Genomic DNA, 16,234 nt, shown 5'->3' with positions numbered 1-16,234 from the left:
TAAGTTTCCCTTCTTTTTTTTCTCACCTTCCTATCTCAACGGTTTTCTGTTCATCTGTGGCCAAAGACTCAGAAAAATCTGTATGGAAGATAAACAACTCTTGTGCAAAAGTAGAGAGGTGTGTGACTGAGATAAATAGTGGGTTCTGGTGGAAACTGCACTGTTGACTGTTCTCCCACGACATGAAAGTAAAAGCAGACACTTCGTCTGAATTGTCAGAAAATGGGTCTCGTTTTGTCACCTCCTGAGATGCCCAGCAAGGAGATCTGAACACCAAGTGTCATGGACTTTCCCGCAGAGGGGCTGGCCTCGTGTACACAGCAACAAGGAACTGCTCAGTGGAACCCCAGTCTCACTTCCCCATAGAAGTTACAAAAATACCTATTTTTTTCCTCATTGCATCCATTTTTAGGTAAAGAATTTTAACTGTTTGGGGTTCGTTACTTCACACTTAAGAAATCTACAAACCACAGGAAATGAAACTTGACTAAATGCAGATGACACAGACAGCCAACTTAGAAAATGTACTGGGCTCCCCTCAGTTCTAGATGACCTTTAGCAAAAAGAGGGTGTTCTGATGAAACCCTTTGTAACCAACTGCCTCCAACTTACAGGATTCTCCCCTCATACGACCAAGCAGTGTAATCTTTGAGGCCCTGGCAGCACAGGTTGAGTGCAACCGAAAAGAGAATAAGGATTCCACAAGGTCTTCTGGAATGGTGCACAAATTGGAAAGTTGTTTCACATTCAAAAAGACTTGGCCTGTTTCTAAAGCAATGCATGGTTTGAAAGGAATGGCAAATTGAAGCCAACATTTTTCAAACACATTTCACTTAAAAAAAAAATGGCCACTAGAAAGAATGCAACTTATTTTCAAAAAGAATTATATCAAGAAAGCATGGTTGGCCCATTCATCCATCTCCCTGCCCACAAAGGAATGAATGAATGAAGACAAGATGTGCCACCTCTGAAAGACTGTTAATCTCCCTCTCTCCATAAAAGTGGTACTATGTGATTTCTACTCATTTGATTACAAATAAAATTAGTAAGTGAAGGATCCGTAGTTTCCGTATGTCACCTATAAACCTGAGTCTTTGTGCTAAAATTGTTCAAATGTTCAATTGAATCTTATCCAATACCAATGCCTTTGCATATTGCATGTAGTATATATGCATGGTGCTTAGCTTGTTCTGAGAGCCATTTGGTGGAATAAGAAGAGAGTAAATGTAGCCTCATTCTAGAACTTTATTTCTAAAATGAAAAGGCAAAGCAATCCATAGAAGGCTCTAGAAAGGAGCACATACCATGGAAAGGCAAAAAGGAAAGAGATGCTACCCAGGTCACGTGGTTTGGATTTGTGTTCTTCCCCAAATCTCATGTCAAATTGTAACCCCCAATGTTGGAGGAGGGGCCTGGTGGGAGGTGACTGGATCATGTGAGTGGATTTTCCCCTGTTCTTGTGATAGTGAGTTCTCACTAGATCTGGTTGTTTAAAAGTATGTAGCACCTTCCTCTTCGCCCTCTTCCTCCTTCTCCAGCCATGTAGGACCTGCCTACTTCCCCTTCACTTTCCGCCATGATTATAAGTTTCCCAAGGCCTCCCCAGCCATGTTTCCTGTACAGCCTGCAGAACTGTGTTCCAATTAAACCTCTTTTCTTTAAAAATTATCCCGTCTCAGGTAGTTCTTTACAGCAATGCAAGAAAGGACTAATTCACCAGAGAAGTGTGATGGTTGATTCCTTGTGTCAAATTGACTGGGCTAAGGGGGGCCCAGATTAAACGTTATTTCTGGATGTGTCCATGACAGTGTATCCAGATGAGATGAACATCTAAATCAGCAAACTCAGTGAAGCTGATCACCCTCCCCAGTGTAGGTGGGCATTACCCAATCTGTGGAGGGTCTGAATAGAACAAAAGGGGAAAGGGGAAGGAATTCACTCCTTCTGCTTTCTGTGTGACTGCTTGAGCTGGGACATCAGTCTTCTCTGCCCTTGTTCTGGAACTGACACCATTGGCTCTCCTGATTCTCAGGCCTTTGGACTTGGACTAGAATTTCACCACTTGGGCTCTTAGATCTCCAGTCTATAGAGGGCATATCGTGGGACTTCCCAGCCTCCAAAATCATGTGAGCCAATTCCTCATAATAAATCTCCTTCTATATCTATGTCCCAGTGGTTCTGTTTCTCTGGAGAACTCTGACTAGTTCAGGAAGAGAGTGATTTTGGTTTTGCAGCTGCTGAGAAGTGAGGCACAAGCCCAGGTGAGAAAAGGTAAACCAGTGACTGTCCCAGTCCTAAGCAACTTCAAATAACTGGCTCACCCTCAGAGAGTCATGTAGTGAGGCTTCAAATTGTGCCTTCTCGCTGACATGCAGTTCTCTCTGTCTGTGGCATTGTGGCCTTTCCCTTGTCACTATTAGTAAAGGATCTTTGTTTTAGTCTTTATTATCAGAACAGCATCCTGACCACATTATAGAAACTCTTAAGTATGGAAAACTTCCCTCTGCAGGGTCTCCACCCAACGTATCACCATTACCTCATTCTTCCTTCTCCCTATGTGGAGTTATAAACATAGCCCAGATTCAGTTTTTTTAAATATGTTCTTTATTTTTGCATTGAATATTATATAGAAGGGATTGCAAAGCATCTTTAAAAATGGCACCTTCGAATAAAGGACCTCACCTTACTTTTAAACAGACATAATCCCTGCTTTTGTGGAGCACACAGTCTAACGGAGTCTTCATTGACTGCTCCCATCATTTAGGACCTTCTATGCTCAGGTAAAGGAAATGACCAGCCACGCTGTGTAATTGCTGCTGGAGGCAATTCTCCCTACATCTGACCTCTGACCTGCCTGGGTTGGGTTTTTTGTTGTTTTTTTTGTTTTGTTTTTTTGTTTTTTTTGAGACAGGGTCTCACTCTGTCACCCAGGCTGGAGTGCAGTGACACAATCATGGCTCATTGCAGCTTCGACCACCTGGGCTCAAGTGATCCTCCCACATCAACCTCCCAAGCAGCTGGGACCACAGGTATGTGCCACCACGTCCAGCTAATTTTTTTTTTTTTTTTTTTTTTAGAGACTGGGTCTCACCATGATGATCTCTGTCCTTCTTTACCTGTTTGTTGATGTTTATAATCCCTTTCATAACCACTACATCTCTTCATTCCATAAGTAGATCTGAGGCTTAACATACCAATAGACTGAAAGAGGGGACACAGTGCACCAAGGTATATGTGCTTGAGTGCATGCCATTCTGATGATAGAGAAACTGGGAAGCGAAGGTGTAGAGGAAGGAACCCCACATTGATGGTTAATATTGAGTGTCAACTTGATTGGATTGAAGGATGCAAAGTATTGTTTCTGGTGTGTTGGTGAGAGGGTTGCCAACAGAGATTAACGTTTGAGTCAGTGGATTAGGGGAGGCAGACCCACCCTCAGTCTGGGTGGGTACCATCTAATCAGCTGCCAGCATGGCTAGAATAAAAGCAGGAAGAAGAAAGTGGAAAGAACAGATTTGCTGAGTCTTCCAGTCTTCATCTTTCTCCCATGCTGGATGCTTCCTGCCCTTGAACATTAGACTCCAAGTTCTTCAGCTTTTGGACTCTTGGACTTACACCAGTGGTTTGCCAGGGGCTCCCAGGCCTTCGGCCACAGACTGAAGGCTGCACTGTCAGCTTCCCTACTTTTGAGATTTTGAGTTTGGACTGGCTTCCTTGCCCCTCAGTTTGCAGAAGGTCTATTGTGGGACTTCTCCTTGTGATCATGTCAGTCAATATTCCTTAATAAATTCCCTTTCATATATGCATCTATCCTATTAGTTCTGTCCCTCTAGAGAACTCTGACTAATACACTCACTGAGGAGGCTTGGAACATAGAAAGGGCAGGTGTGATAAAAAGGTAAACTTCATCTCCCTGCAGAACCTGCTCAGCACTTCTCTTACTGAAATGGGGCACCCATTGACAATTCATCAAATTAAAAGGAACTTCTTATAAATGGGCTAATGTATCCATGAAGCTAGTATATCCACAAAGTGACGAGGAAATGCAACCTGATTCCGGGAAAGGCATTAAGGTTCCATCTTTCAATCACCTACTAAGAAAGGTCTCCAATGTACACAGACACAATTATCTGAGGGCAGAAGACAGTAACGATGGTGGTAAAGACAGAGCACACTCCTAATTGGTCTGTCATTGTCACGTGGGTGGCTCCTACAAGTATTAATACAAATTATGGACCTCAGGATGAAGTGTTAGATGCCCAAGACTTAGATCATCAGTCACAAAATAATAATAATAATAATAATAAAAACAAATGAACTGAATTCCAAGTAGGTATCGCTTGGAATTCAATTTACAGTATTTGGGTTTTGCTTTATAAACACCCTGGCTTACGTGTCTCCCTTCACACGTGAATTTCATCTCTATCCTTCAAGGCCCAGCTCTTATGGTGCATTCTCTTGAAAAACTTCCTGGATTCCTCCAGCTGCGTTTCCTTCACCTCCTTAGTGCTCCCCGGCTCCTAACTCATGTCTCTGTTTCAGCATATGCTATATTCCACCTTTTGTCCTAGCTCTCTGTGTGCATGTTTGAAAGGCTCCATTTGACTAAAGCTCTGTGAAGGCAAGACTTTCACAGTACCCTGCTTTCTCTAAAACTTACATTTTACTATTTAAAGGCTGCCATTTCTCTATAACTCACATTTTATTTGTCTAATGGCTGTATTTCTCACTTTCCATACATTCCAGGAGGCTGGAGTCATATCTGTTGTATTTACCACTCTAAATACAGTCATGTACCATGTAACAATGTTTTGGTTAACAGCAAACCACATATACAACAGTGGACCTGTAAGATTATACTACTGTATTTTTTGCTGTACCTCTTTTATAGTGAGATATGTTTAGATACACAAATACCACTGTGTTATAATTGCCTACAATATCCAGTGTAATAACATGCTGTACAGGTTTATAGCCTAGAAGCAGTAGGCAACACCATATAGCCTCAGTGTGTTGTAGGCTATACCATCTAGGTTTGTGTAAGTGCCCTCTATGATGGTCACACAATGACAAAATTGTCTAGTGACACATTTCTCAGAATGTATCCTCCTCCTCATTCGCAGATTCATGGCTATATAGCATAATTCCTATTATAATATCTAGCACATAGACATTCAGTAAAAGTTTTTTGAATGAATATAGCGTATGTTCATACTTTTCAAATAATTTAGCAGACACAACTTATACCTAATAGGATTTTAAAGAATGGTTAGTCAATATGGGAGATCTGGATAGAATGATCTAGAACTAGAAACACAAGTACACCCAAAGCAACATGCAACGCAAATACACACATTTAGGAATAAATCCTGAATAAAGAGGAAGAGGAGCTCTATAGCAAGCCCCAAAGTCAGTGGACCCAAGCATTTTAAAGAAATAAGGAGGAACTGCATTTTCTGCTTGAAATTTCCACTTTAACAACAGCATTGTTAGATGTTTTTGAAGAAAGTAAAGTAATAAGCCTTTTATTCTTGTGTCAATAATCTAAAACCATACCAGTTGATCACAGAGAAATCGGGATTACAAATGTCTACCTACACTTCATTTGTTCTTTTCTGCAGAATTATTTTCAGGGAGATGTCCAGCTCCAAATGCATTTGCTGAGGGAAATCCTTACCACTTTGCTGAATCTCTAGTAACACACACTGAGGGCCTAAGGAACTGGGAACCCTAGCAGAATTTTCAGAATGGGATGTCTAATTTCTCACCCTGAGGTGTCATGAAAGAACTCCGTAAAGTCATCTCATTTCTTAGAAAGTCTTTAGTGAGTAGTGATGCCCTCCCACCATGTGTGAACAAATGTTCACAAAATGTAGTAGGCACTATGCCAAGAGAGCAAATAAAAGCATTTATAACAGCAGCTGGGAAATTCAAAGCCTTTGAGTTGGCTGAATTTGCATTGATGCAGCCAAGACCATCCTCCCAGCCTTCTTCTCTAGCTGAGAAGTGAAAGATCAAGGGCGAAAGTGCAAAAGTGGTACTCAGAGTCATTTTCAAAGGTATGATATGTAAACTCCACCACTGCCCCTTCTATGCCCCTATTATGAAAGTAGGCTTTCAAACTCCAATCTTCATTACAAGTATCATCAACCCCAAGGGGCCTTCTTTGATCCTGCTTCCCAATGCAAATTGAATTGCTCCTTCCTCGGTGCTCCCAGCAGCACTTTGATTATATAGATATTTTCACATTATTTATCATATTGCAAATACAATTTGTTGTCTTGAGGGCAAGTGCCATGTCGTATTCTTTTTTATATCCCAGAAATTTAAAATAGGCATAGTGTTGGCCTATGCCAAACCTACCCCACCTATACCCCCACTACAGACAGGAAGAGAGTGCCTTGCTCATAATGGACATCAGGGGTCACTTAACAAAAATTTACTGAATTACTACTATGTGCCAGGCACTGTCCAAGGTACTAGGGATGCCATTAAACAAGACTATTAATGTCCTTGCTCTCTAAGAGACAATATTGCAATAAACCACAGATTAACAGAAAGATTATTTTGGATCGTGTATTAGGCCATTCTCATTCTGCTATAAAGAACTGCAAGAGACTGGGTAATTTATAAAGAAAAGAGGTTGAATTGACTCACAGTTCTGCAGGGCTAAGGAGGCGTCAGGAAACTTACAATCATGGCGGAAGCGGAAGCAAACACGTCCTTCTTCACATGACGGCAGCAAGGAGAAATGCAGAGTGGAGGGGGAGCAGCCCCTTATAAAGCCATCAGATCTCGTGAGAACTCACTATCATGAGAATAGCATGAGGGTAACTGCCCCCATGATTAAATTACCTCCCACTGCGTCCCTCCCACAACACATGGGGATTATGGGAACTAAAATCCAAGGTGAGATTTGGGTGGGGACACAGAGCCAAACCATATCAGATTGGAATGAGCATCACGAAAAAAAAAAAATGTGTAATGGGATGAAGAGTGATTTGGAAGAATGCCAAGATGGTTGGGAAAGTTTTCTCTGGGACAGGATGTTTGAACTGAGCCATCTGTACAAGGATCTGCAAGGGGAGAGTGTTCCAGGAAGAGGCACTAAATTAAAGCAATGTTGGTAATTGATGGGGGTACAGGGAACTTGGGAGGGGATGGGTGTAGAGGGAAAGGGTGGAGTTGATTAATTGCTCATTCTGTCTCCTTCATCTATACCAGAGTAGGGTGCTACTTTTCCTTTCGCTTTGCATACTCTTTTCATTATCACTTCCAATTTCTTAATTCTTTTCCCTAATTTCCATTAAATTACAAGAACATGAGCCTTTGCCAGCAGCAAACACATCTGGAGCCATCTTCTAACACCAAATCACATAAAACACCAAACTAAAACTAAAAGCCATTGGTAAATAGAGGTTGAGAATATTAAGATTTAGCTTTCATTATTATTAGGTCCATTCAGCTAATATTTATTTTGTGACGATTACATCTCATTATCATTACAGATCTTAGTCACAAACCAAGTTACAAATTCACTTGTCATTTATTTCTTTCCACATTAGCTCCTAGGGAGTCCTATTGTGGCATAAATCACTTCAGCAAAGCTGTGTACTTGACCACTCACAAACATAAAAATCTCCCAACAAACTTATCTAAATAATGTTTCCCAAGAAAATCATAAATATTTCAGTAAATAATGATACTTCTTAGTTTAGCGTTACTGAATTTGAAATGTTTTCATCATTATCATCATCTACTTCTTTGCAAGTGTTTGTTCATCAAGAACTGTAATCAATAAAAGAAAGAAGACAAAGAAGAGAATGAGCTATTTTCTGCATCATAACCAGATTGTCCAGATGTCGTGCCTGGAATACATCACACGTGACATTTCTAGTCATGTTTCCAATCATTTGGAACGTACAGGTTTTCCTTTGCAATCTGCAAAGCTTTAGGATGCTCCAAGCACTTCTGTCAGCAACAGCAGCCTGGAAAAGGAATCATACAGAATGTACTCTACCTGATGTCATCTTCTGCTCCAGCTCGAGGCACTTAGGTTCTTCTTGAAATTCTTCTTCCTTAGCGCCCACAGAACAGAAAAGCAGGGAGAAAGTAAAAATAATTCATTAATGTAAGGCAATATTTTTTACAAGCCTGCTAATTAATATGAGAACAACACCTGAAAAACTTAAACCATGCCTTAAAGAACTGAGGTTTTGGACAAGCTACTACAAATCAACAATAAATGCCAAGTAGAGTAACTACAGGAGCATTGGGCGTCACAACTCCAAGGTGCTATACACATGGTAGTGTCTATGCATGTTGTCCCTGGAGTGGTACAACCCAGGGGCCCACTGTGACTAATACATTTGAAGGCACCTGAGACTTAGAAATGATGGTGACGGTTTTCTGTTTGTTTGTTTGTTTGTTTTTTGAGGTGGAGTCTTGCTCTGTCATCAAACTGGAGTGCAGTGGCGCGATCTCGGCTCACTGCAACCTCCAACTCCCTGGTTCAAGTGATTCTCCTGCCTCAGCCTTCTGAATAGCTAGGATTACAGGCACGCACCACCACGTCTGGCTAATTTTTTTTTTTTTTTTTTTGTATTTTTAGTAGAGATGGGGTTTCACCATGTTGGCCAGCATGGTCTCGATCTCCTGACCTCATGATCTGCCTGCCTTGGCCTCCCAAAGTGCTAGGGTTGCAGTCGTGAGCCACCACGCCAGGCCAGGTTTTTCATAAAATAGAAATGCCACTAGCATGGTTGAACAAAGAGAATTATGTTTTGTTTTTCATTGTTCAAGGAACTGATTTCATGTACTTCTGAAAGTTCCCTCATTATTCATAGTTATATTTTTATCTCTAAGAAGGTAGGTGTACACATTCTTCTCTGAGTCCCGGTATGATATTCTTTAATGACAACGGTTGTTACTGCTGTAACACTGATAACAGTAGACCCCATTAGAAATGAGAAGATAAATTAAGAGGAATATCTAAATAATCCTTTTCTAATTTTGCTTGCAAGATGACTTTATGCCTATTAATTTATTTGTCTTTCTGTTCATTAAACAAATATTTGTTGAGTGTCTGCTACGGGCTATTTCTGTGGCATCTTAACCTTTACGCAGGATACCTTCTAACATCCCTTGAATTATACTGCAGGAAGTTACCTACTCAGCTTCCTTCCTAGCCTAGCAGGAAGACTACGGGCTTACTTTGTTCTTTCTAAGAATTTAGCCCAATAGAATATACACTAGACCATAGTAAAGTATATGGGAGTAGGGTTCCATAAATAAAAACTGGGGTTATTCTATAACCAGAGTGAAAAAATGGAATTCAAAAACTGATATTATTCATTATAGGAATACTCTCTCAAATTTGTACTAAGTTTGCCAGTTCTCAGTAATATCTCATCTGGATTAGAACCCACCAGACGCTAGGGCTCAGTTAGTAAGATAAAGAAAGGTCCAGGCCAGGTGCGGTGGCTCACGCCTGTAATCCTAGCACTTTGGGAGGCTGAGGCAGGCAGATTGCCTGAGCTCAGAAGTTCAAGACCAGCCTGGGCCACATAGCAAAACCCCATCTCTACAAAAAATACAAAAAAAACTTAGCCAGGTGTGGTTTTGCCTGCCTGTAATCCCAGCTACTCAGGAGGCTGTGGCAGGAGAATCACTTGAGACCGGGAGGTGGAGGTTGCAGTGAGCTGAGATTGCACCACTGTACTCCAGCCTGGGCGACAGGGCGACAGAGTGAGACTCTGTCAAAAAAAAAAAAAAAAAAAAGAAGAAAGAAATGTCCTTTTCAAAGGAAAACAGTATATCAAAGGGATATCTGCACTCCCACATTTATTTGAGCACTATTCACAAAAATCAACCTGAGCATCCATCACCAGATAAATGGATACATAAAGAAAATACGGTAAATATACACAATGGAATACTACTGGCCACAAAAAAAGAATGAAACTCTGTCATTTGCAGCAACATGGATGAAACTGGAAGTCATTAAATGAAATAAACCAGGCCTGGAAAGATAAATATCTGTTTGCTTTTCTCATATATTCTTATTCTTGTTGCATGTTCTTACTCACATGTGGGAACTAAAAACGTTGATCTCATGGAAATAGAGAGTAGAATGATAATTACCAGAGTCAGGGAAGGGTGTGGTGTGGGGAATGAAGAGAAGTTGGTTAATGGTTACTAACATACAGCTAGACAGAAGCAATACATTCTAATATTCATAGCAGAGCAGGGTGACTACAGTTAACAACAATGTATTGCATATTTCAAAGTAGCTAGAAGAGAGAACTTGAAATGTTCCCAACACATAGAAATCATAAGTACTTGCATGATGGATATCCTAAATGCCTTGACTTGATCATCACACATTCTACGAATGTAACAAAATATCACGAGTTCCCCATAAATATGTAAACTATTATGTATCAATAAACATGTTTTTAAAAAGAAATGGCTTTCTTAATTCATAAAAACTGGTTTCATTAAATTGCCATAAGTATCAACTTAGAAGTGAATTGATTTCACCTGTGTTGGGAACAAATGCTTTTCCAGAGATCAAGAATCATGTCCAAATTTTCATCATCAGAGACCATTTCCAAAAATGTGTCCTACTTTTAAAACCCATGGAATAGTATTGGCATAAGCAATTTGAGTAAATAAGGTCTCAGTTCAATTATCTCAAATGTATGTGTTATAAGAAACTTTAATGAAAATTGCCTCCAAAATCACATATTTGAAGGGGGTATGAATTAATATTAGTATACCAAAGAATGTGTAAATAACAGAAAAGCCCCATCACACAGCAAATAAATGCAGTAAGTCATTTCTTGTTTCACAAGGCCCAACAGAACAGTGTGTAATGAACCACGAGGAGTTATTTTATAATACAGCCACAGGGGAAGTCTCTTGAGAGGCCAAAATAATCCAAATAAAGTCATTTTCAAGATGAAAAGACTCTCCCCTTTGAGCCAATAAGACTGTTTACTTTTTTATTGCTCTGAATTCCAGAACTGTGAAATAACATAGCCCTTTAGCTCTTCTCCAAACATATTTATTACTCCATCTTAAATAGCCCCTCCCTAAGGTTTCCCTTTGACTAGCGAGAGTTGCAAAGTCCCGCAACAATCTGCAGAGGGAAGGATGTTGGAAATGCTCTTGGTTGGAGAGCTCTCAGCACAGAATAAACAAGCATCTGTCCTCAATAGTATAAACTATGTTCTATTTAGAGAGAAGAAGCTGAGCTCCTTCAATTCTTGTGTCTCTTTTCTTCAGCGCAAGTCTGCAATTTGCTGAATGCATTCGTAGTGGCTTTTTCTCAGCAAAGCTAGAATAAAATGACAACAGTCCAACTGTAGTAGACATCTGTTGATTTTGCTGCCTGGTACTCACTCACTCACTACCTAGTAAGTGCGTCCCGATTTCCTCCTTAAAGCCATCTCATCTCATCTCATCCCACTCTTAAGGAACTGTGGTTTTCTGTGCTCCATGAAACTGACTCCTTCCCCACCACCCAACTCCAGGGGTGGAACATGGGACCCAAGCCTGTGCCCATCAGTCTGTTGCATTTCCCTCTGATTGGTAGAGTGGTCATGTTCCAGGACTGTTCCTTAGTTCAGCTAAAGACAGAGTTCTTTGTCCCATGGCCACGAAAATTAAGGCTTGCAGACAATCTGAAAAAGCTCACCAACAATTTGAATGGTGAATAAGACAGGGTTTTATTGGGTGAAAAGGAAGAAAAGGGGGAAACAGGGACTCTTGCTAGGTCAGTCTGGCTACAGCCCTTCCTGATGGAATCCAAGGTTACACACAGGAAGAGGAGGGGTCAGGCTCCTCCCTGATGCAAATGGCAGGAAATTCCCTAGGCTCCACCCCAAGTGGGCAGGCTGGTTGGAGGTTTTCTGGGGACCCCCCTCTCATCTCACTGTCTGAATGTGACCCACTCAGGGTTAGTGAGACCTAGTGAGATTTTTCTCTGGACCTCTGGGAAAATGACTCCTGTTCTCACCCACTGGCCCTGAAACCAGAGACAGGGGTTGCAGCTGCTGCTGTAGCCACCACCTCTTTATCACTTGCAGCTGAAACTGAAGCCTACACAAAGGAAGGCGGAGCCAAGAGATGCTCCAATGCTTTCTTCTGTTGATATCAACTAAGCCCCAAATTCAGCCACGCCTGAAGCGAGATTAACCCCGAACTTTTTGGCAAAATTCAGCTAATACACTGCCTTTTATTTAAAAAAAAACAAAACAAAAAACAAAACCTTTGTTTTTTAATCAAACTGATTCCTATCAGGTTTTCTGTCACTTCTAAAAGAGCGAGTCCCAACTGATACACCAGTGTAAGAACCCTAGCTCTGGGAAACCGGGAGTCAGGTGTGCTAATCATTAGTTCTGTACCTCCCCTGCCATCATGAGTTGTTGTTGTTGTTGTTGTTTGTTGTTGTTGTTGTTGTTGTTGTTTGAGACAGAGTCTTGCTTTGTTGCCCAGCAATGGTGTGATCTCGGCTCACTGCAGCCTCCACCTTCCAGGTTCAAGTGATTCTCCTGCCTCAGCCTCCTGAGTAGCTGGGATTACAGGCACCTGCCACCACGCCTGGCTAAGTTTTGTATTTTAGTGGAGACGGGGTTTCGCCATGTTGGTCAGGTTGGTCTTGAACTCCTGACCTCAGATGATCCACCCACCTAGGCCTCCCAAACTGCTGGGATTACAGGCATGAGCCACCATGCCCAGCCCCATCATGAGTTTTACATGCTAATTAAATCAAATGTGACCATGATGATGTACCAAGAAGGTACTATTAAAATTTGTCAAACAAATGGACTTTTCATTTACAGTCATGTGTTGTCACTTAACAACATGAATATGTCCTGAGAAATTCATCACTAGGTGATTTCATCATTGTGAGAGCATCATATATTGTCCTTACACAAACCTAGGTGGTATAGGCTACTCACACCTGGGACAAATGGATTAGCCTATTGTTCCTAGGCTGCAAACCTGTCCAACACATTAATGTACCAAATACTGTAAGCAATGGTAACACAATGGTAAGTATTTATGTTTCTAAACATAGAAAAGTACAGTAAAAAGACAGTTTATAACGTGATGGGACCTCCATTCTATATGAGGTCTGTTGCTGACTGAAACATGGTTTTATGGGTCATGACTGTATTTCCCCCGAGGACTAATCCCAAGATGCCTCATTGAAAGGGCATGTGAAACCACAGTAAGTTTACACTTAGGGAGTTCAAGGTAAGATTTTGGTAGAAATTAGTTTCTTTTCCTAAGATTCACCTGATTGAACATTAGTAGAAATAAAGAAAGAAGGAAGGAAAAAAAAAAGATTTAAAAACACAAACCAAATACCTTCACCAACATACATCAAGTCATTTTCTTTTGGCCTCATAGTTGGCAACACTGGGAGTTAACATTTCACTCTAGGGCAGCAAGTTTAGAAGCAAAAAGGTAGTTTGTTGGAGACAGAAATAGAATTCCTGATCAAGAATTAAAGAGGCTTTGTTCCATTCTTTTAAATTGACACATAATAATTATACGTATTTATGGGTACCTGTGATATTTCAATACAGGTATACATGTGAAATGACCAAAGCAGGGTAATTAGCCTATCCGTCACCTCAAACTTTTATCATTTCTTTGTGTTGGGAAGATTCAATATCTGTTCTTCTATTTGAAAATAGACAATAAATTATTGTTAACTAGAATCACCCTGCAGTGCTACAGCGTTATAGAACACTAGAAACTATTCCTTCTATCTGGCTGTAATTTTGTACTCATTAACCAACCTCTCCCTATTCCTCCTTCTCCCTACCCTTCCCAGCCACTGTTCTATTTCCATGATACCAACTTTTTCAGCTCTCACATATGAGTCAGAACATGTGGTATTTGTCTTTCTGTGTCTGGCTTATTTCACTTAATATAATGTCCTCCAGGCTCATCTATGTTGCTGTGAATGACAGGATTTTATTCTTTTTTTAAATGTCTGAATAGTATTCTATTGTATAAGTGCCCCATTTTCTTTGTCCATTCATCTGTTGATGGACGCTCAGGTTGATTCCATATCTTTGCTATTGTGAGTAGTGTTGCAATAAACATGGGAGTGTAGACATCTCTTTGACATGCTGATCTCCTTCCCTTTGGATGCATACCCAGCAGTGGGATTGCTAGATCATATGGTCGTTCTATTTTTAGTTTTTGGAGAAAACCTCATACTGTTTTTCATAACGGCTGTACTGTAGGAGTTCCCCTTTCTCCGTATCCTTTCCGGCATTTGTTATTTTTTTATCTCCTTGATAATCGCCATTTGAACTGGGGTGAGATGATATCTCTTTTGGTTTTGATTTGCATTTCCCGGATGATTAGTGATGTTGAGCATTTTTTTGTATACTTGGCTATTTGTACGTCTTCTTTTGAGAAATGTCTATTCCAATCTTTTGCCCGTTTTTTAATCAGATTGTTTGTTTTTGTTTTTGTTTTTTGTTTTGTTTGTTTGTTGTTGAGCTGTTTGCGTCCCAAGTGTCTCTAGAAAAAGAGGGCATCCACATGCAGAATAATAAAAGTAGACCCCTGTCTCTCACCAGATAAAAAAATCAACTCAAAATGCATCAAAGACTTAAACGCAAGAAGCTATGAAACTAGCAGAAGAAAACATATGGAAAACACTTCAGCACATTGGTCTAGGCGAAGGTTTTATGGATAATACCTCAAAAACAGTCAACAAAAGCAAACATAGGCAAATGAGATTATATCAGACTCCAAAGCTCCTGCACAGCAAAGGAAACAATCAACAGAATGAAGCCACAACCTGCAGTTTGGGAGAAAATATTTGCAAACTATTCATCTGACAAGGGTATAATATCCAGAATACACAGGGGCTGTGTTTTTTAAAAGCCTTCTCAGCACTGCTCCCTGGGGATGGAGTCCTTCAAATTGCTTATGCACCCTTTATAATGTAAAACCACCACTTTTTTTTCCCTCTGCAGTCTAGAGAGACATGTGTTTGCCAGTCCCATCCTCTGTTTGCACTAGGAGATTTAAGATGCAGTTCCTTAGGTGGATGTTATAAGGGCTGGAGCACTTAGCATGAGTACAAACTCCTCCCAGACTGATGAAAGGTTAATAATTGTCTTGTTAACTCCCCAAGCAAGTTAATTAGAAGCCAGGCCACCATGTAGCAGCTGCAGGTATGTTTTGGAAACTCCTTCCAAGTGGAAACAGAGTTGTTCGTTTTATTTTGTTGAGACAAGGTCTCACTCTCGCTCTGTTGCCCAGGATGGAGTGCTGTGGTACAATCTTCACCCACTGCAGCTTCGACTTCCCGGGCTCAAGTGATCCTCCCACCTCAGCCTCCTGAGAAGCTGGGGCTACAGGCATGCACCACCACAGCTGGCTAATTTTTATAATTGTATTTTGTAGAGACAGGGTTTTGCCATGTCGTACTCCCAAAGTGCTGGGATTACAGGCATGAGCCATTGTGCTTGGCCACACGTGTTTTTAAGCCCCTTCTCTGCACTGATTTAAGCCCCTTCTCTGCGCTTTATACAATCACAGTTGTATAAAGTCTCTGAAAATACTTGCATGCCCATATCAAACTGCTAGATTTTTTTCCTACACATGTGTATCTAATCCCTTCTGTTCTTGTGGTCGGTGCATTAAGTGTTAAACCGTGGGGAAACAGGATTGGAGCCCTTCATGCGGGGCTCAGAACATCCACTCCACAGGAATAAGCTGGGTGATGGGAACTCCTTTGCCAATTTTATGGCACAGTGGTCAGGGGGCGTACTGTGCCCAAGTGTGCCCCAGTTTTCCTGTCTATCTGATATTAACATTTTCTCAGTTGTCTGGTGGGTAGGTGTCTCTAACTGGCCTCCGACTTCCCGAGGAAATGGATCTGCAGGTAGATGCTTATTTGGTGCATCTATACATGGAGGGAGGTCAGTAGCTTTCCGTCCCATTATATTCCTGATGTCACCCAAGGCCTGGTTGCATTTGTCTCCACCTGTCTCAACAAACCTCTGACCGATTAATGGCCTCAACTTCCTTCATTTGGAAAATGGGTCCCAAATGAAACCCAACCCTTTCCAAGATAATTGCATTTTAATTTTAAATAAATGTTTCCCTATCATGAAACATCGAAAGCATTTTCAGAGTCTTTCTGTTAGGAGCCATATAACAAAGAAAACATCTTTCAGTGTTTTCTTTC

At 40.9% G+C, this 16,234-nt stretch overlaps 1 protein-coding gene across 1 annotated transcript in view; it reads right to left on the bottom strand.

Annotated features, from left to right (window-relative positions):
* The window catches only part of FAM107B (family with sequence similarity 107, member B), a 292,618-nt gene that overhangs the window by 157,142 nt on the left and 119,242 nt on the right, over window positions 1-16,234 (bottom strand). Inside the window, exon 2 of the mRNA XM_011968124.1 lies at window positions 8,021-8,078. Coding sequence (XP_011823514.1) covers window positions 8,021-8,078 — 58 coding nt within the window. The remainder of the gene's footprint in view (window positions 1-8,020; window positions 8,079-16,234) is intronic.

This window comes from Mandrillus leucophaeus, unplaced genomic scaffold, assembly GCF_000951045.1.
Source record: "Mandrillus leucophaeus isolate KB7577 unplaced genomic scaffold, Mleu.le_1.0 Scaffold83, whole genome shotgun sequence".
Classification (NCBI taxonomy): domain Eukaryota; kingdom Metazoa; phylum Chordata; class Mammalia; order Primates; family Cercopithecidae; genus Mandrillus; species Mandrillus leucophaeus.
The sequence above is the reverse complement of the archived record's forward strand: the minus strand, read 5'-3'. Positions and strand labels throughout refer to the sequence as shown.